Here is a 22,514-nt window from a genome sequence, read left to right as displayed (position 1 = left end):
TTTTATGGGTGATAATGGAATGATGCACCCGCCTGCGTTAATGGTTTACGCTGACGGGGCACCAGTGGAGGATGATAAGATGAGCACGAGGTCAGGTCAGTTAGCCCATCGTGACAAATTCACCAGGAATTTATCACGATGGTTTCCGCGTGGAGGTCAACCTGACATGGTACACTGCTAGTAATGGGGTCATGAGTACACATTACTAACAATCCCCTTCCCGCCTGTCTTAGTAGATACTCCCGCCATTGCACCGAATGAAATCGACACTGACAAAGTTTTCTGATCATATCAATAGTATTTATATTGATATGAATGTAGTAAAAAAACGTTTATTTCAATATTACAAACAGAACAGACACAAACACTCCATTTTATTTATATGTATAGTTTATCAAAAGACTATATCTACTCAATAAAAATCTTATTAGCAAGATGTAGAAAATGTATAAAACTAAACAGCGCCATCTAGTGGTATAGTTATGAACTAATATAATAAATAAATGCTATTTCGTTCGATTGTACAACGATAATTTAACTTTTTACTTTTTCCCGGTTAAAAGTTAACAGGCGAGAGACCACTTTACGTTCACCATGTTACTAAACAATTATTAAATAGTTCACCTAATTTGAGGCCATGGTACGATTTTAAGCAGGACTGTAGGTTTGCTTTTGAACTGCCCTTCTTTAGGATTGTTTCTTATTTGGTCAGTCAGTCTTAGTGGCTATACCCCTGTGTTTTCAACTTCATTGAACCATAGTGAAATATATTTATGACATTTTGTATCTATGCTATCAAATTGACACGACGCTTCAGTAGTTGACATTGTATGATTGTATAGCATTTTTAGTCTATGCTCTAGTCCAATATTTTTGGTAGTGGTGGATTTATAAATTCTTTCCCAAGTATTTCTCGCTAAATATAGGCGGGAACCTATAGTATTCTTATTTAAACGGCAACAATGAGTGTCGAAGAAGATGTAATGAAAATACAAAAGAAATTGACTAAAATGACTTCGGATGATGGAACGGTAGGTCTTTAGTTATAGTTATATGAAAATCGACAAAGACATTTTCTCCAATAGAAATATCATAATAAACTTACCATAATTATTTTCAATATTATTAACATTTAACGTGTTTTAAATATTCTTAACAGTTAATTTTAAGTGGTTAACTATATTATTTATATATACTGATGTTCATATCTGGAGATATTTTCATATTATTCGTGATAAATATTAGCAGAGCACGCGGCAACAGGTTTAAATTATATAAATAATGCAAAAGTTTTCATTATTATTTGTATGGTATTGACTTTTTATTATAAAAAAATATGTTGTAGGGACAAGAAGACGCTTTGGAACTTTTAAAAACACTTCAAACTATGGCAATAAACTTAGATGTTCTAACGAAAACCAGAGTAGGTATGACAGTAAATGCTTTGCGCAAATCCAGTAAGGATGAAGAGGTAATATCTTTATGCAAAACCCTGATTAAGAACTGGAAAAAGTTTCTTTCAACCCCCAGTACTCCTTCTAAGGATAATGGAAACTCATCTAAATCTAAAAAAGAAAGTAAAGATAAGGACAAGAAAGACGACAAGGAAAAAGATAAAAAGCTGCCAGCCTCATTTCCACCACAATCAAACACAACTGATGCCATACGACTGAAGTGTCGAGAGCTTCTCACACAAGCTTTGAAGACCGATGGGGACAATCCTAGTGCTTGTGCATCCCCCGAGGAACTTGCAGAGGAGCTGGAAGAGTGCATTTATGCTGAGTTCAAAAATACTGACATGAGATACAAAAACAGAGTTCGTTCTAGAGTAGCAAATTTAAAAGATCCTAAAAATCCCACACTGCGCACTAATTTTTTAAATGGTGTTGTGGCAGCTTCACGATTAGCCAGAATGACACCAGAGGAAATGGCCAGCGACGAAATGAAGAAACTGCGAGAGAAATTTATTAAAGAAGCCATTGATGATGCTCAACTTGCTACCGTACAGGGTACTAAAACTGATATGCTGAAATGTGGTAAGTGCAAAAAGAAGAACTGCACTTACAACCAACTTCAGACGAGGAGCTCTGATGAGCCTATGACCACATTTGTTCTCTGTAACGAATGTGGTAATCGTTGGAAGTTCTGTTAAGACTGTTGAACAATCTTTAGCAAATATAGTGTGTCTGTTACGATAATAATATGATACACAGCAGTATCAAGTATAATTAACTAAATTCATACTCAAGTTATACTTTGTTCTTGCTAGATTCATTGCATTGACCTTACTACTAAGAATGGAAGCATGTCGGGTAGATAAGGTAATCTTAGTTTTAATGAAATAAATTATCTGCTTTAAGTGAAAATCACAAGTTTTATTTTAAACATGCCTATGTTATTGCAATGTTTTGTTTTATATTGATTTAGTAGTCTACTTATTTAGGGAAATAAATTGCTTGGATTTTATAATAATTAGAATAGAACTACTTTGTGTGGTAGTAATATGGAATCTTTATAAATGCTTCTATAAACATTTCTGTCATTAAAATTTAAAATGTTTTAGTGAATTATATTGATTAGGCAAATGTTGTGATGAATGTGAGCACTTATACTATTAGTGGGTAAAAAGTAATGAAAAGGTCATGGTTATCATGTTAATATATTTATCAATTTACTTTTGTAATCATAACAGGAATGTGTCCTCTTAGGACTAATTAAATTATAAATTATAAACTTGCCTAGTGCCTGCTCCTGATTTCTCAACATTACTCAACCTGAATTTATACTTATATATATATATATGATCTTTACAGTCTATAATTAAGAAAAAATGCCATAATATCTTATTGTATTAGGTACCATAGAAGTTATACATCTGTTAACTTTATTGTCAGACCATTAAAACTTTTATGAATTTATTGAATGTGGAACATTTTTTTTATAATATATAAACATCAACAACTAGGGATTTATAATTTTTTTGTATGAAATATATTTATTTCCAACTCTACCTCTTAGTATATTGGTATCAGGGTGCAATTATTAAACACCATATTACATATTAATTTCAAGAATCTTACAAAATAAATATATTTTTTCTTTGTAATGAAAAAATATTATTTTATTAATGAAGAAGGAAACAGTTCTTAATGGTAACAAATTTTGTTTCATATATTTTCTAAAATTTAGACTAGCTTCATTAAACTAAGTACAAAATAATAATATCCAAAATTAAGATATGATCACTTGGAAATTAATATATATGACATTTATTATAATATAACATGGGTACCTATATAACAAATTAAATGTCGCCATATGTACCAGATATGACTGATCATCACTTTACTCATTTTGCTGAAACTAAAATATTATTAACAAGATATCAGAGATTACCATCAAGATCAATGTTACCAATTACTAACACTTACATAATTTATTTTAACCTCTTATCTTTATAATTAATAGTTTGGATGTCCTAATATATTCAGGACTGTTTGAAATATAATCTAATATGGCAAGCTACACTTTGGCAACTAACAACTGTTTATTTTTTATTTTTGGCTTAAACTAAAAATATATTTAGTATTTTCTTAGAACATATTATGAATATTATTCTAAACTTAAATAAATAATATTCACTCAGTTAAAAGTTCACCGGTTTTGATTTTTACAAATATTTTCTCATCATTGCACATATTAGTGTTGATTTTTAAGTCTAACTTGAGATCAGTACATACATTTTCATCATCCACTTTTGTAATGGTAAAAGTTACGCCCTCATTAGCAACAAAGCATTCCGGCGTTAATGTTTTCTGATAATTAAAATGAGTTTTAAGATGTTCACGAAGAAAATGTGACTGAACTACAACTAAGTCACAATAAGAACACTTATGACTCCCTGCGTTAAGAATATCACTATCGTCATGTCTTCTGTAATGATTTGTTAAGGCATCTTGTCGCTGATTTGTATATGGACATAATAAGCACATGTGGAGCTTTCTATCTTTTGTTGGTGGTGTTTCACTTGAACTTGGATCTTTTCCAGCGCTATTAATGGACCGTCTTCGCTGTAGTAGGCGCAGGGTTTGTTGGTCACTTATTGAAAACTGCTGAAAATCGCTTTTCGGTGTTCCTTTTGGCATCGTTTTGATGGCTAACTTAATATTATCACCACTGTCATCCTGCTTATCTTCGTGACTACCTCCTTCATTGAAATCATTATTCCCCTTTTTTCTTTCTGCTTGCGCTTCGTCATTCATCTGGTGTTTTCTCATATGCTGAACGTAATTAGCGTAATACTTTACGGAATAGTCGCAGAGTTCGCATTTATATCTTTGTTTTGAACCGTGTAAAGATAAATGAATTTTATATTGTTCCCTTTTTTCAAAAGCAGAAGGGCATTTGTGGCACTTATAGCGTTTTTCTTTTTGGCGACCATTCTTTAAATAAGTGGGATATATAAATTCTGGATTGCCATGCATCAAATAACCAAATTGTGGATCAGCTTGAAGTACGGGTGGGAAGTGGTCATTAGGTTTTACTAATTTATCTTTATCAATTAAAACTCTTTTCTGGGCCTCAGTCTTTCTTTGAAATAAATCTGTTCCCGATAATGGAATATTCTTGTAATCCATATCTTCACCAGACTCGTAATCACAAGTTGGTATTTTATTTTCCCCCTTATGAAGCCATTCATGTTTTGCCAAATTTCCTAAACTGTTAACAGCGTAATTGCATTTTTTGCATTTATGTTCACCGTCTCCTCCATGTAATCCTATATGATAGTTTAGTGCAGAACTTTTGAAAAATTTTGCTGGGCAATCTTTACAAAAGTATTGTCTTGATTCATTAACTTTTTTATTGTTGGTCACTTCATGTTCTGCAGTGGAATCTGAAACCACCCATGTTATTTCTGACGTAGCTGTACAATGAACTAATTTTAGTTGAGGCTGCATGTGCTCTGCATGCGAATTGTACATAAACTTTAACATTTTCGTTTTTGTGTGATATTCATCTGTGTGAACTAAAACATGTGAATTTAACTCGCTTTCTTCGGAGACAGAATATTCGCAGCTTTTACATATGTTGGGAAAATTTAATACATGATATTTTTCATGATTGTTTAATTCATCATAATCAAAGAATCTGGATGGACATTTTTGGCAAAAGTATAACATTTTCATCTCCTTACTACCATTGGATATGTCTTCTTTTATGAAATCTTTTGTGGGTGTTATTTGTTCAGCTTCAATTACCTTTTGTAATTTTTCTATTTGGTCTTCATCTGGTATATCTAACTCAACGGGACAGCAAATGCGTCCATATATTTCACCATGTGTTTTAGAATGTTCGCCTAATTTATTCGGATTATCACATATAAATTTACACTCCAAGCATTTATATACTGTTATTTCACTATTTTCAAAAATAATACAATGAATTTTTTCATGATAAGGTATTTTACATTTTTGTGAATTTACGTATGAACAATAGCGGCACTTATACATTTTATGGAACATATTTTTTGCCGATACCCATACATAAGGTATTTCTTCTAGAGGTATATGTATGTCTGCTTTATCTTCTGTTCTACTAGAATTCATTGACATTGCTTCCAGTTCTGCTTCGGATTCTGTCTTCTTTGTGAGAATACCATGAACTCTTAAATGTTGATGTAGCAAGTGCCTTTTGGAAACGCTGTAGTTACACTGCGGACATTTATATGGCGTGTCAGCTGGAAGTCTGTGAAATTGCTCGTGATACATAAACTGTGATTTGCTGTTTGTTTCATAAGGACATTCTATACATCTGTGTCGTTTTGTTGAATTAGGGTTTAATGGCGTCCCGTGTAATTCTTGCAATGGGGACTTACATCCCATTGCTTTAGATATATACTCTTCTGGTTCGGTCACGCCATGGAGAAGTAAATGTTGCATTAATTCCTGCTCATCCTTAACAAAATAAGGGCAAAAGTAGCATTTGAAAATAGACTGCGGAGAAGGCTGATGTTGCTGTAAATGTGCTACGAACATTTTTTTATCATTGGTTTTAAACGGACACTTAGTGCATATGTCAATAGAGCCTTCATTTGCTGAAATATCTGGTTTTGGTTTTAGCGTTGTGATGACTCTTATTACACCGTCGTGTTTCAATCGGCAATGCCTCTGAAATAATATTAAAATAATATTTTAAACTTAGGTACAATGGAAACTAAATAGCTTGACTAATTCTTAATAAGTAGCTACCTACTTAATCCCAAGATATTCTGACATGTGACATCAAGGTCTTAGTTAGAAAACTATCTGTGAAGGTTATTCGAGTATATATTAAATAAACCAGTTTTAATTAAGCTTATGATAGAACCTGATATAAGGAGTAAAGTAGGAAAGATGTGCGTGTGAAGGCAGTAACAGAAATAATTATATATTACTTTTGTATTATATCAAGTGGCTTTATGCAAGCTGATCTTTTTAGTAATCAAATAATTTTATAAAAAATAATATATATATACAAAATAATTCAATAAAATAACTAAACGTAAACTAATGTCATCTTCATTAAAACCTATTATAGAGATATATTAACGAGAGCAATTGCTAATCAACATACAATACGGATAAAATTGGTCGATTTTTATATCAGTATATATATTTGTAAGTGATTAAATATAGTGTAATATACCTGTATAACATGTTTCCAATTTGATAACTGATTGCAGTGTCCACAGCGATAAGCAAGATCTGCTGGATCAGGTATATTATCAGGTTTCTTCATTAATTTTGAATCGTCTGTATTGCCTTCCGCTCTTGAATGCTCTCGAACATGTTCTAATAAAGCTTCTTTGGATGGATCCCTGAAACATTATACCAAATAATCAAGCCAATGAAAGCCCGTTCATAAAATAATGAAAATCTTTAATAAATTAAAATATTGATATGTACTCGTCAAATTAGTCCAGTACGATTAATATATAAAGCAGAGTCGCAGCTATGTATGAAATTATACATATATCATATATCAATGATGAAAAATTATTTTAGAAACGATGCCTATTTGGAACCTGTTTGTTAATATTATATTTCTTATTATATTATAAATGAATTTGATAAATAAACTTACCTATAATTGCATTTTTTACATTTCCACAGAGTTTTCTTTGGTTTCTTGGAATCGGAAATTTTGCCATCATTGGATTTCTGATCTCCGTGTTGTGTCTGTAAATTAAGTGGCTGCATGTCTAATGGTATTGATCCATTCATATTTTCAGTTAAGTCATTCAAGGTTTCATCTACCTCCATTGATGGATCTGTTAAAGCATTTTGATCAATGTAATGAAATTTGTTCTCACCATTTTCGTTCAGAATTGACATTGCTAAAAATTTATTATATTTGCTATAGTTTCTTCGACCTGTTTCATCAGTCATAAGCACTTTTGCTTCATTATGCTCAGGATCTCTAGCCGACTTTAATTTGATATGTTTAGTAATATCCCATCTCCAATTTGACTTGTATTTGCACAAAGAACATTCAAAAGGCTTCTTATTTAAATGTCCTACAATATGAACATGAAATCTAGATGCAGTTGAAGCCCAAAATTCACAGTGTGGACATTTAAATACTTTTTTGCCTATAGCTTGACTTGGCGACAAGTTCATACTTTCATTATCGTCTACAATTTCAGCTTCGTAATTTCTGTGTAGTTCTGGGAGTGTTGAATCGTCATTGATGTTAATACCAAGTGGTGTCTCAAACTTGTTAGGATCATGATTAATGTTATTCCAAACAAACACTACATTTTCCATTGGATGTCGTTCAGCGTCTCTTTCTTGCACAGATATTGTAGTTTCATTGTTTTCTTTTTTTTTTAGTTCTATACATTGTTCGTCATCTCTCGTTTGATTTTTTCTGCACGTTTGCATATGAACATAAAGATCTGCACTAGATTTGCATCTATGTCTGCAGTTTTGACATCGCGTTGAGCCCAAAGTTGAATGTAAAGTATTTGGTGCAATGCGGTTTAATTGTGAAGAGCAATTTTTCTCATGTACTGAATGTTCAGATAAACATTTGCTTTCAAAACCGCAATTTTTACATATAAGTGACCCTTCTTCACCGGTTTCAGTGAGTAATCTTTCCTTTAATTTGTCAAAGAAGGATTCATTTTTTTTACGCACTAATGTATCCTTGGTACCTGTTGGCATATTAGACACAGGTATTAATGTGACATCCGCCGGTAGATTTTCAAATTTGCTGCTATTACTATCATTTGATTCTGTTAAATTCGATTCTTTAAACTTCTTTGCAGGTGGTTCACCACTGCACGTTTTGCCCTGATTTGGAGTAGATGCGTTTAATGGTATTAATTGAGGAATTGGTCTGGAAATTTTTCTGCTCTGTTTTTGATATTTGGCATCATCCATGTCTGCATTAGGTGATAATTCATTCTGTATATCTTGTGGAGAGTGTTGATCGTCTCTTTTGACTGTCATATCAGTATCATTTGAGTCGCTATTACAACTTATCATTTCTCTCTCTGCGTACTGCAATAATTCCTGAAATAAAAGAAAGAACAAAATTAAAATAATGTACTCTTATATTCACTTATACAAATAGCATTGTTTTGGATCTATAGTCGATAATTGTGAACTTATGTTTGTAAAATTGGTATTAGTAGAAAGTCGAGTAATAGGAAATCTAATGTGACACTTGTTTAGATTTATATACGAATCATTTTGTTGTAACAAACGTACCAGTTATTTACACGTGACATGTATTACGGGTACTAAACAACTGATGTAAATACATAGATACAATCATACGCATACATACAAATATTTGTATCGTGCGAGGAATCAAACCCCCGACCATTGGAAGTAAGGTGGTATGCTAAAGCACCTAGGCCGTCCGAGTTTCATTTGATTTAGTCTGTCTAATTGACATACATGAAAAACAACAACACAAATGTCCATCCAGCATCTTAATTTTGATTAGTAATTTCAGTAATTTAGTTAATTAGTAAAATTTAATATTTCAACCCTGGTAGAATTATAAATATAGATAACGCCTCGTTCAAATAAAATCTATTACAGTCAACATTCGATATTGCTATAATGACTTTATCAGGCTTCAACACATTGATTATAAATTATGGATCCCCTTTTTTATTATTTGTTGTGAGACTGCAGTGCGCAATTAATGTGTGATGCTGCAAAACTATAAATAACTAAGGGCGCTCATTTTATTATTAGAACATTAAAAAAATATACAATGGAAATCAATTATTCGGAATTATGTTTAAAATGAAAACTGAAACTTGTCTGAGACAAGTCGATAAAGAGACATTTTTATAATTAGGTTTTTTAGTATAGAATTTATAATAAATTAGAATGAGTCCTTAAATATTTTTAGGCATAGCAAAAGATACCAACTGCATCAATCCCTAGATACATGAGATAATATATTTCTTACTACGTATTCATTTATAATTTGAACATGAACAGTCATTACTTCGAAGATTACATTATTTAATCGTAGGTAATAACTGCTAATTGCTTAGGTGAAAGGCTATCTATAAGAAATCATACATTAATTCTAGAATAGGCAATTCTAAGCAAATTGTTTGTCAAAATGTTTTCTAGATCTGACAATGTTTCTATTTACGCTACAGCGGCTGTTAATAATTATTGATTATAATTAATTCATCAGATACCCACTATGCATAGCTATCTAAATATTGGTGAATGTAGACTATTATGGAGCTAACTTAGTTTATGCATTTATAAATAAGTTATATAGGTATCGTACCATAGCTAAAAGGTGTTAGGTGTCATGACAGCATGATTACCTCTTACCAGGGTAAAAAATGAAGATAATTTAATAGCAATTATTGCGGTACCTACTTTAATGGCCTGATCTACATTAATTTGATTGTTTTGCTCATAATTATTTAATTCATAATAATCGCAAAGTATACCTAAATATGTTTACTAATGCAACACAAGTCGTATAACTTCGACATGCATACAACGTAGATAGGCAAGCATGATACAAGAGGGTGCGAGGGGCCGCCCGACCGAGTGGATCGCAGTGCGACCGGCGCGGCGGCGCGCGTGTATAGCGAGTCGCAGAGCCATCAGTGATAACAGTGGCAGACGTGTGACGTCACCGGGCACTGTTGTCCGCCCCGGGGCGCGGCCCCTTACAACATGTTATACACGGTGACACTCACCGAGGTCGAGTGTGAGGAGCGTGAGTCGCCACTCCCTTCTTCCTCCTTGGTGATAAACGCTGTTACGTCGTCTTCAAATGGCACGTCGCTGGCACCCACCCGATTGCGGCGGCGAATTATTAACGATTGACCCACTGGCGGAGTGTGGTGATTCATCTCATGTACTGTCAGACTTTGCTTAATGTCCGCTGTGAAGTTGCACATGTAGCAGGTGAAGCTACCATTACCTCCGTGATTTTTCATGTGGCGATCCAGATTCCATTTATATGGGGTACGAAAATCACATATGGCACACTTAATCATAGGCATTGAATGATATTTGACGTGCTTAGTAAATCTGGCCCTGATGTGCGTAACATAGTTACACTTAACGCACGAGAAATATTTACTCTTGCTTTTTGTTGCATTCAATTGATTTATGTCATTCGACATCGATCTATCAACTCCGCCGTCGATGTCTGCGGAACGGCACAGTGACTCGTCATTGCCATCCTCTCCCTCCATTTCTACATCTTCACACTCTTCTACTTCTTCAAGCAAATCTTCAATTCGTTCTGAAGGCTCAGTTGTGTCTGAAATTGGTGGTGGTGGGGGTGGTATCTCTATATCCACCTTGCCGTTGGTAAGCGAAGTAGGAGCTACATGCACCATTTTCAAATGTCTCGAAAGTTTCTGCTGATGCCTAGAAGCGTAAACACAATGTGGACAGTCGTATATTCTAAATTTTTCAAAGTGAACGTCACGTATATGCACTAGATACGCTCGTGGATTCTGAGTATAAAATTTGCACTTGGCGCAATTGTAATTTCTCCTTATTTTACACTGCGGCAGCTCCGATTCTTCCGCAGCGTCCGAAGAGGCCTCTGACGAGACGTCGCCGTTCAAGCGACCTTCAAAGGGGCGCACAAGAGACGCGACCTCGCCGACTTGTGCGCTCGGCGGCGAGGACATCTGCTGTAGCATTCTCCACTGTAACAAAACAATGTTCGATGTCGGTTAAACTTTCCGGGAGGGCGCGCGGCGAAGGGTATACGGATCGCGGTCGGTAGCGCAGCGCGCTGTGGCCGACACGTGTGCGGTGCGCGAGAGCGCCGACTGAATGAGATGGAGATGGGCCGTATGTAGTCGGCAGGCAGGCAGCGACCGGCAAGTGACGGTGTCGGCTGGCGTGCGGCCCCGAGGGCGCGTGGGCGCGGGACGGGCGGAGGGCCCGATGGTATGCTTCTATGTTTTTCATCCTCCTCGGCGGCAGCGGTTAGGGGAGCTGTCGGCCCAGTTAGCGACATCCACTCGGTTACGGCCTAATGAAATTTGGTGCTTACCACGCATACTGTTACACACCCTATGCCAGTGGGTTGCCAATTTGTAACGATACAAAACTAAAATATTGTATTACAATATAAAATAACCTGATGCTTCTTTTTAATACTTTTAGCCATATCTTATTTTTTTAAATGAGAATTTACCCATTTAATTGCAAAATAAATCATCAAAACCATCAAAACAATCACTTAACACGTAACATTCGGAAACACAATATATTTTGTAAAATTAAGAAGTCAGTTGAAAAAAATAAGATTTATATTTTATTAAGACTGTCACTAAAAGTAGGTAAGTAAATTATATATAGCAGTAGCGGTAGGTAGAAAATAATTAAATACCTACATAGAATATTTGATAATCTATCAAGTATAAAGAAGTTGCTATTATCCTTTAAAACCGTCTAGTTAAGTACACGCGCGGAAACAAGGTGCTTATCTATGCGTATAATTGTAAACGATTTGATGAAATTAGTAATATTTTAGTTAAAAGCGTTGATGTCTTTTATAAAAGAATAGTTAATAGTTATACTTTATTAAAATCAGAATACAAAAATTAACAGTATTATCTGACTGCCAATGAAAGGAGTATAATGTTTTACGACTGTGTAGGTATTTAATTTGTACGTCCATCCGACTTATTAAAAGATTCTTATATCTATTCAGTAGAGAGCGTCGTGGCCAAGTAATTTACACCCTAAGGGCGTAACTTCAAATTTGGCTAACACAAAAAATCTTTGTATATAAATTAAATTGAGTGGCTCTTCGTTGATGTATACACCGATAACAAACTATGGATTGTTTAATTAATTTAAGAGATGGTAAGTGACATCATGGTAACAGTAAACCCCAGTTACTTTGGCATTAAATATACCGAACGAAATATGGGCAGGCATATGTGGCGTTCGATATGACGTAGAAATTTGACTATGCTTCTGACTTTATCAGTATCTGCTTGTGACGTAGGTGTTATATACAAGTAGGTAAGTATTTTGTAATGTAGGTAGTTGCTATAGCACGCTGTGTGATCCCGCGTGATTATGCAGTGCGAAGGGGCCTGCTCGAAGCGGGAAACACTACACCTCTTCAGAATACCAGAGTTAAGTGTTATCGCGTTTCGCATGGTGAGTCGAGGTTCCGGACGCCCATCCTCCTCCCTCCGATCCCTTTCCCAGTACCTTCTCCTACCCACCCCTTCTTAAAAGGCTGGCAACTCACCTGCAATTTCCCTAATGTTGCGGGAGATCATGAGCGGCGGTAATCACTTACTATAAGGTGAGCTGTAAGTTAGTTTGCTCCCTTTTATGAAAAAAGAGCGCGAAGTTTGTTTTATTAAGTGTGTCAAGAGTAAACTTCGAAACCACTGCAGTTATCTAAAGAAATATTTTACCATTAATCCAAATTTCATTAAGATCTGTTCAAAAGACAAACTGGCAAATAGACACACACTTTCGCATTTATAATATTTGTATTACAAATAAACTCAGAAATGACACGAAGACAACGCGTCGTCCGTTATACTCATATCAAAGTGATAACAGTTCGCTCGAGGGCCTCGAAGTCGCCAAATTTTAATGCGATATTGTTGTCAGTATGCCAATGACTGACGGAAACGCTATATGCTTATACTAGCGCCCGCACGAGTGCAATATCATTGTAGATATTTAGTTTTTGGAAATAAAATACGTAGGTTTTGTTACTTGCTGCTGATATTATTAGTAATGGGGAACAGGTGTGCCATTGCCATCAATCTTTTGTCAGATTGACCCCTGGAAACCATCGTGGTTAATTCTTGATTACGATGAGATGACTGACCTAAGTTCATCTTTCGTTGGTACCCCGCTAGCGTAGTGTGATTCTAACGAATTAATTTATAACCATACATAACCTAAGAACTGATGAAACAAGTTATATACACAGCTCGCTTATTATGAGGTCGCGTAGAAGACTATATCTTAGTTAATTTGATACGCGTCGCGGGTACACCTAGTGTGAGTCGCGGGTACCTACCTACCTCGCGGGTACACCTAGTATGTGGTAAGCGATGTCGTGTGACCATTGTTAAGCTCAATTACGTCACGCCAATAATGATTACGTTGTAACCTTACTCTTCTAAGCAGCACAGAAGTAATAATATATTTTGCGTTTGTAGTTTAAAGGTATGAATCTGTTCCCATCTAGGTATATGTGTAATATATGATTTACTACGTCATGAATCATGAAATAGTCGCATACCTAAAATGCAAAAAATACAGTCCGATGAATATCTCTTCTTTTTAGAAACGGTTAAAAATTAAAATAGGTTGTTCACAATGGCATCCTTACTCTACATACTTTCATTATTGTCTGTGCACCCCGACTCAAATACCTGCGGTGCTGACTGTTGATGTGCCGCGAATACATAGCCGACTTCAAACTTTATTGTTCATGTAAACTAACTTTTCGAACTTGACAATTTGTAAGATTACGGTAAATTCGCCCCCAAACATCACGTGGTAAAAATGCTAGGTCATATATGGAAATAGACAAAGAGTTACGCTATAATAGAGTTAAAATATTTGGTGATGACTCTTTTAAGGTTCGAGACGTAAGTATGTGTATTTTATCACGATCATTATATGTATTCATTTATTTACATTCTGATTACGCGTGAGCGGCATTGAAGAAGTTTTTAGTTCATTTTTCTACATTGACTGACGTAAATACAACTAATGCACTTTTACTGATCATTTGTTGGGTCGCTATACAATATATACGTATTCTATATATACCGATATACGTATCTAGAATAGTATATTTCGATAATGCTATTTTCTAGTACAGATAATCATATGATAATATGTACATATATAACATAGTGAGATGTCTGAACCACTCGAGTAGAAGCATCTGCCGGACGTGTCCTGATGGGACAGCAGGGCGAGGTGCGGGGAGGGGCGACAGCCGGCACGTCGACGCGGACAACTTGACAGGGTCGAGGCAGGAAACGGTCGGAGAAGGCATCCCAGCCCGAGCACAATGGAGGCGGCGGCGCGCCGCAGGGGGAGCCCTCGCAATCGATATGGCGTCGCTAAGGTCCGTTGGCCGCTGCGAGCGGTTTGGAGCGCTGCAGAGGCGGATGCCCCTCGCCGCGCGCGCCCCTCATACCCCGCTCGCCCACCACACCTGCTGTGTATTTATAGAGCGGCACAGCCGGCGCAGTCCGGGGATGCAGGGATGTCGACCCAAGCACGGCCGTCGACGTCTACCCAATAGTACCCATCATAAGCGCAATGTTCGCACGCACAGCGTGGCCGTCACCGCTGCCGAGGTACGGCTGATGCCCGCCTGTTTATTATTTGTCACAATGGACATAAAAATAGCAACGAGCGGCGTTCAACAACTTGCTGAATGCTCTGTTTGTAATGTATCATCGACGTGGTATTTGCGATAACACGCCAGTGGGCTATTTAGTGGCAGCATGATATTGGTTATCTAGAAACCACAACGAATAGCAGCAGTTAAGAATTTCAAAACATTCGACGTGCTATAAAGCTAATGCATATTTTAGAATTAATTTGAAATTGCATAATTGTTTTAAAAATGTACCTCACACACATTATGTTAATAAGACATTGTAAATATTGTTAAAATACAAACATTGAATGTTTGATAAAGATATTCATATAAAACGACTACATGCCGTAAAGTTACTCTATTGACAATACTTTACCACAACTACATTGTAGTACATTTAATTGGACTACGTACTGGTATACCTCTATATAATCCAAAATAAACCCAATTTACATAACAGTAAGGGTTTGATATCAGTTCATATGTTAATAATGCACGGACACGAAATATCTGTAACAGCATATAATTCCTTTCACTTTCGTCTGTTTCAAGTTCAATTGGCGAGACCCGCAGCTACGCATCGAAACTGATGTTATTGAGAATCCATAACTATACTTTTCCTTTCCATTGATCGTACTATTGTTTATTATCGAATGGCTCTTTTCTTTTAATTCTGTATCAAAATACTCTTGACAAGTTAACTTTACTAAAGTTTTTATAGAGATACAGAGAATGTAAGTACGGATACGTGAATAATGGACATAGCACAACAGGCTAGATATACACAGAAAATTACATATTACCAATAAGTTGATTTGTATTACAAATGATTCAAGTTGAAAGTGATCCGGTGTTTTCTGTAATACTTATTTTGATAATTATACTAATAAACACAACCCTCGACAATCCGTACCACAATTAACAAAAAAGCTCATTATTTTTCTTAAATGTAGACGACATTAAAAAAACTATTCCAAAAATTAGAGTTAGGTAACCTTAAAGAAGCAATGTGTCATAAATAATTAGTTTTATAGAATTCATAAGTCCTTTTGTTATTTCAATTTAAGAATAGCAGTTTAATGAATTTTTCTACGACTTATTATACATACATTTAAATATGAATATAACAGTGTGCATATAGATATACAAATATATGTTATATGTCCTATAACATCTCTATTGTATAAAATTGCATTAAACATACAGTTAAGTAGAGCTCTATTTTATTAGTTAGGCGTGTGAAGTCCTGGGCACAGCTAGTGTTCTACAAAAGGGCCCAAGCTATAATTTGCAGATTCCGTCAAAAATGTATTATTTACGTCTTGAATTAACATAATATCTAGTGTTTTCTAGTTGTCTTATAACCTTGTACACGTATTTATAGGATTTGACGACCTATTTGCGTAATCAAGCGTATTATATAGTCTCTTATATGCATTTTTATCCTCATACGAAAAGATAATTCCGTAAATATCACGTGTTACGGTTTAATGTCCAGTTATTGGAGATTGTGCCTTTCAATGATACCTTTTATCTGGGTTTTTAAACATAATCATATTTTTCTATAACATTTTTGTCAGGAAATTATTAGAAATAAAATTATTGGTCCAACAGGGGAGTAATTTCTATAGATTGAAAAAGATTTATCAAAGTCAGTTCAGAAGCGATATAATTCGAATACAATAATAGACATCTTCGTTTTATTGGCATATAGAAAATGCTTAAAAAATAGATTGATATAATAGGCAATGCGGATCAACTCGAGCAGTAAATTCAAATAGCAATTCATGAATATACTAGTTTATGAGACATTAAAAGTTAGTTGTCTAACATTTATATTAATTTATTGTACATATTAATGAATTATAGGAAGAAGTTCGTTGAACTCTCATCATTAATTTCAATGTCGACGTATTTCTATAATATTACGGAAATTATTATTCTTTACCGATTTTTATTCAACACTATTCAACAAACAAAGTGCAGCGTGTTGGATGCCGGTGACTTTTTAAAATAATTTATACACAATATCCTACCACGTAGTGTGTATACATATTTGGTCAAATTTCTAAAAGATCCGTCCAGCCGTTTGGTTGGGTAAAGGTAATGAATATACAGAGAGATATTTTTGCACTTTTCGCTAGTATGGATTACTAGAATAATAGAATAATTATCCTGGCTGGCACACTTTTTAAGATAGCATATAAATCTATACACAATCAAACTTAGTCATCTGTCCAATTTCTTACCCATACTTGGTTACAGTAAAGAGAATAGTAAACACATTAAAGTGTGTTTACTTATAGTTATATCACCCATATTTTCTTATCTGTGATCATACTATGTAATATTCTGTTATCTATGACTAGCTACTCGCCCCCACTTCACACGGTTGTACATGTTTTATATATATATAAACCTTCCCTTGAATCACTCTATCTATTAAAAAACCGCTTCAAAATCCGTTGCGTAGTTTTACAGATTTAAGCAGACATAGGGACAGACAGCGTCAACGACCATGTTTATACTATGTAACGATGATGATACTTAGAAAAATATTATAATATTTGTCAGGAACCATTGGTGTGCGAATCCAACGAGCAATTTGCCGTTTTAATTGAAGTAACTTTTACAATACAATAATAAACATCTGGATACTGCAGGTTCAACGAACTAATTACAAATTGTTTATTAAGTATATTTATGTGTATTGCAATATATTTATTACACAAGTAAGTACAATTCTTTTACATATGTGTAATATGTATATAAAAAAAAACTCAGTCTCTGATGCCTCTATTTCTTTGTTTGTACGACACGTGTGCTGTTTTATGCTATATGTGCTATATGTGGTATCAAATAATTTACTATACCTACTAAAATTACAACCAAGACACCAGCAAGTGAAAATTGATAAACAAAAGATTTTGTTTCACAACGACAATGATTTCAATTTCTATACATTATACATGGAAATAACGGGAGTAAATTATTTTAATTATAAAAACATACATTAAAATTTGATAAACACGTAATTGCATGTATGTGTATGCAAGAAATGTTCAAATCGATTGACAATATATAAAATATTGTCCACTCCCGGCTTGGCCCCGTGCCAATATTAAACAATAATTTTAAAAATGATTTATCTTAAAAAACAATAACACGTATTCACTTATACACCCTTCGAAATTGATGTTCTTTATAAATCTCACTTTAGTCTATCTTTATCAACATAGTATAAAACAAAGTCGCTGTCACTGTCTGTTCGTCCCTATGTATGCTTAAATTTTTAAAACTACGCAACGGATTTTGAAGCGATTTTTTTAAATAGATAGAGTGATTCAAGAGGAAAGTTTATATATATAACATACGTACACCCGTGCGAAGCCGGGGCGAGTAGCTAGTTATCAATAAAATCTTTTTGGTACTTATTTTCAAATGTTGGGTAGCATTATCGATTCTAATGGTAAAAACAGACATTGTTTGATGGTAAATATCTCAACACTGTTTATATACTTAATATTCAACCGACTAACTTTACTAAAAGTTTAAAATCAAACCTTGATCTTTTGTGTATGCTACCGATTGAGAATTGAACCCGGGATTTTAGGCTACAAAACACTTATAGCATAACGCTGTGTAGGTCGTAAACACGGTATAGATTTAAAATCGGTAAACATTTTTGTTAGTTTTATTTAGTAAAATTTTAGTTTAGCGTTAACTGTACCATCGACTCCATTACTAAACTGGGAACTATCCTAATACAGTAAGAAACAGTATGCGATTTTATACTCGTATTTCAGTTCAATTTCAGCACAGATAACATAATATTATTTCAGAAATGAACCACATTTGTACGATATAAATGAAACTATCAGAAAAAATAGTCTACAGAATAATCTGTAAGTCTGTTTTTTTAATGTACTTAACAACACATCAGAAAAAAGAGTAACTATTAGAGTAACTTATAATATATCTATGTTTTATCAGAATTGGTCAAGCATGTCATTATTACACTTTGACCGACTGTAGGAAGTCGTATAAAAATATAAAGATCATAGTAATTGGATGGTCAAAGTCCTAGCTATATAGTGATATAATGTGTCTATGCTAGCTGTCACAACAACTTGGTCTTCTACCATTGCTATGTATAAAAGCAATTTGTTCGACGTATTTCTAATACCATCCACATACGACATGACTTGCATTAACTTGTATGACTCTAGACTCTGACTAGCCATTAATTGAGCCCTAATAATATGGATATTTTACCGAGATAGACTTACGAAGTCGTCTGCGTGACTACATCAGTCTCACTTATTTCAGCCGACATGCATCTTTCTTTGTAATGTGTTTCAGTTGAAGTGAGGGTGTGATTCACATTTCACAGATGATCCTCCGGAATTGCAAAGCAAAAATAGTGGGAAATTTGTACCATTTCAGGATTTCAGACGATTAAGCTTGTGGAATCAAAGAAAGATTAAGTGTTTTTTGATTGCACAACAGCAATGGCAATTTATAATACATTTACGTAAATAGGTACTACCTACACCTATATGGAAAACTGTAGTTTTCTGTATAGGTAGGTCATACAGAAAACTACAGATAGATCGAATTTGGTGATTAGTAACAACTTATCGTGGAGTGTGTAGCTTGTCTACGTAATCGTAAACGATTGATTATCATCGAAAGGCTACGTCATCGTATTCTCAATATTGCTATCACTGTTGAATTTATAACTGCTCTTTACATTGATAATTCGCATTGTATATACCCACGTAGTGTGCCTTACAGGACCTGTAGACATAGGTACTTGCATATACATATGAGTATTTATAGCTATCCATATATCTACCATATATACCAAGCAACAGCTACACGCGCTAGTATTTATAGCTACACGTATGTAATTTGCTGCTGTTGTAGGAGTTGAACTGAGGAGGTGAGTCGACGCAGGCATTCCAAGCGTGACTAACCACAGTCGCAATAAGGTGCCTTGGTAAAGCGTTCACCTCGATGCGGCCTCCATACTATCTGCATGACCACTTCTTGCAATGAAACCCGTTCTTATTCCTAACTATCAAGAATGCAACTGACTTCGGACCGACAAAGCAATTCTGACAGCCACTGGCAACGCACAGATATCTACCCTATATCTATATTCAGTTGGCCAGTACGTACGAATGGCATCAATTGTCTACATGTTTTCATTATACCTATATAATATCTATTGTTATATGAGTTCCGATAAGAATGCGTGTCGCGTTGTTACCTTCAAATCTTCAGTATAGAACACACGCTAACTTAATGTTGGGTTCTATAGGTATTAGCAACAATCAACAGCTTGTTACTTTGTAGTTTCGTTTTAGAATAGGTATATGGAAGTTAATTACTGATTGATGGTGGACAATATCATGTTATAACTATGCCGAAATGATGCATGTCAATGATACGAATTTTGCGACGCAAATAATTTCCGCGCCAATTGACCTTTCATCGGACGTCGTCGTCGGAGCAGCGCGGCGGCGACGGTAGCGGCGGGCGCGGTCGCACCGGCTCCAACCAACACGAGCTATATATAGATGCGCGACAACACGCCGCCATACTCCAAGCAAACACCCGCCAGGGGCCGACTTCGTAGGCAGTTTTCCTTTATCACCCACCCGACAGCCTCTAGCCTGGATTTTACGGAAGCTCCGTTAGAGCCGCCGCCGCCGCCTCTACAGTCGTAGGCGACGGGATGTCGACCCACACCTCCCACCCGAGATCGATACAGATGGTCGCCGCAAGAACACCCTAGTGTGGAGATGTATAAGCCGTAGACGAATCTAAACAGGGCGTGCTTTATTTGGTACAACTAAGGATGCTTATGTATGTAATATGCTGCTGCAGTATGTTTCAAACAGTTGACAATTCTGCTGCATCAACAATTGTTGTGTAGGTAAGTACTCTAATTACGACTGAATACAGCAGCGTAATTTACGCCGCCGTAATCGAAATGTTTTAACAATTTCGTCATTGTTTGGCCGTCATTATGGTGAGCTCTGTTAATGAGCGCGACTGTCAACTGGTTCAACTGGTAATTAACATGGCCTTGAAGAAGTAGGCAAGTAACTGATGCACGACTCTGATGTCGGAACGAATGAAAGGTGCAGCCAGCCGTCGATGACCATCATGGCAACAGTGTTTTCGAATGGAATTCGTACCGAGTCGCGGGTGGCGTGCATCGTGCTCGTTTAAAGATGGCTGCGATAAGGCGCAGTGACGCTCCTCGGGCGCGGGCGTCGTGTCGGCGCCGCGGATGTGTGCGTGGCTCGACGTGCCGGTGTGTTGACGCCGTCCCTGGCGGTCCCGCCCCGCGCCCCTCGGCTGCACGTTCCGCAACATGTGCGGTGACTGCTATGCCCTCGCCGTCCGCCGTCCGCCATGCGCCAACCAACAACCGGGCCGACCGCAGCCGCTCTCATGTCGGTCCTCCCGCACCGAGGCCCGCTGATAATACGCGTTATCAAACCACCAGATAGCAGAGGTGCTGCTCGCACGTTTAAGTGTCATGGACGCCTCGGTATGATCGACGTCGACCAACTCGTGCACGTACGCAGACATGGTGACATATTTGTAGGCACTAATGTGGTAATAGTGAGTCAATTCAATATCCATTACAATAGTAAACATCACATGAGTACACCCCGAATTCTGTGCCAAATATACATATACCCATTCATATAACAACAGTATCAATTCCAGCATCGAATCGCCGTGGAAGCAGATATACTATAATAATAATAGATGCCAACCTACTTCGTAATACGTACAAGTAATACCGATATTAGTTGTCATGCTAAATAAATTGTATTACAAAATAATTATTGAAAATATAACGTGAAATTCAATAAAAAAATTCGGAAGCAGAATAAAAAACATTCAGCCAATAATCTCTATAATACTATTCGTATTATAGAGATTATTGGTTTGTTTATATAGTTTACAAATATTTTTGTTTTAATAAATGTGTAATAATTGGGGTATTAAGCTACAGTTCCAATAATAATCTCGAACATTACATTATTATGTCTGCTATTGCGACACTAGGGTATTAGGTTATTTTGAACAATAACGCGTCACGCGTTGAAAAAAAAATAAGAATACATAAGTAATTATAATAAGAGTTAACCCTGTATAAGGTAGATGCATAAAAAATGATATTTCATGTTAAATTATTAATTGGCCAGAAATAAACCTTTCGTAGGCCTGTACAAAATGCTCTATGTAAAGTTATTTTGTAGAGTAAGATTGGCGTTAATACAATAATTAGAATATAGGTATCACATATATGTATATAGATTATAAATATTTGCAAAAAGTATTGTAAATAATTCTAAGTATCTAATCTCAAACTAGCTCATCTAAGACTGTAATTTATTAACTGAATATTTTTTTATTTAATACAATTGAAATATTGTTTGTTTATTCTAAATATTAAGCATACTAATATTATACCAGCGAAAGTGTACCTGTTTGTTTGTTATTGTTTATACAACTATACGGTCGAACGGATTTGAAATGACATAGAGAATTAGAGATAACTAACATTGCGTAGAGGAACATAGATAGAAGAGACTATC

General features: G+C 35.5%; 2 protein-coding genes across 4 annotated transcripts in view; one reads left to right on the top strand and one right to left on the bottom strand.

Annotated features, from left to right (window-relative positions):
* Positions 1-833: 833 nt before the first annotated feature.
* LOC131852579 (transcription elongation factor S-II) lies at positions 834-2,366 on the top strand. Its single transcript, XM_059203251.1, has 2 exons — positions 834-1,031; positions 1,346-2,366. Exons 1-2 carry the CDS (start codon positions 963-965, stop codon positions 2,150-2,152), a joined length of 876 nt encoding a protein of 291 aa, XP_059059234.1. The 5' UTR covers positions 834-962; the 3' UTR covers positions 2,153-2,366.
* Positions 2,226-22,514, bottom strand: part of LOC131852578 (zinc finger protein 91-like) — a 36,075-nt gene continuing 15,786 nt past the window's right edge. For 2 of the 3 annotated variants that reach the window (XM_059203248.1, XM_059203249.1), the window contains exons 2-5: positions 10,232-11,200; positions 7,123-8,555; positions 6,685-6,856; positions 2,226-6,167 (exon numbers count right to left, since the gene is read on the bottom strand). In XM_059203248.1, the coding sequence (XP_059059231.1) occupies positions 3,639-6,167; positions 6,685-6,856; positions 7,123-8,555; positions 10,232-11,194 (5,097 nt within the window). In that variant the 5' untranslated portion in view covers positions 11,195-11,200 and the 3' untranslated portion in view covers positions 2,226-3,638. The remainder of the gene's footprint in view (positions 6,168-6,684; positions 6,857-7,122; positions 8,556-10,231; positions 11,201-22,514) is intronic. The other variant, XM_059203250.1, reaches the window with a different exon arrangement.

Source organism: Achroia grisella, unplaced genomic scaffold (assembly GCF_030625045.1).
Source record: "Achroia grisella isolate CSIRO2021 unplaced genomic scaffold, CSIRO_AGI_Agris_v1 utg856, whole genome shotgun sequence".
Lineage (NCBI taxonomy): Eukaryota > Metazoa > Arthropoda > Insecta > Lepidoptera > Pyralidae > Achroia > Achroia grisella.
This window is presented reverse-complemented; position numbering and strand designations above follow the sequence as displayed.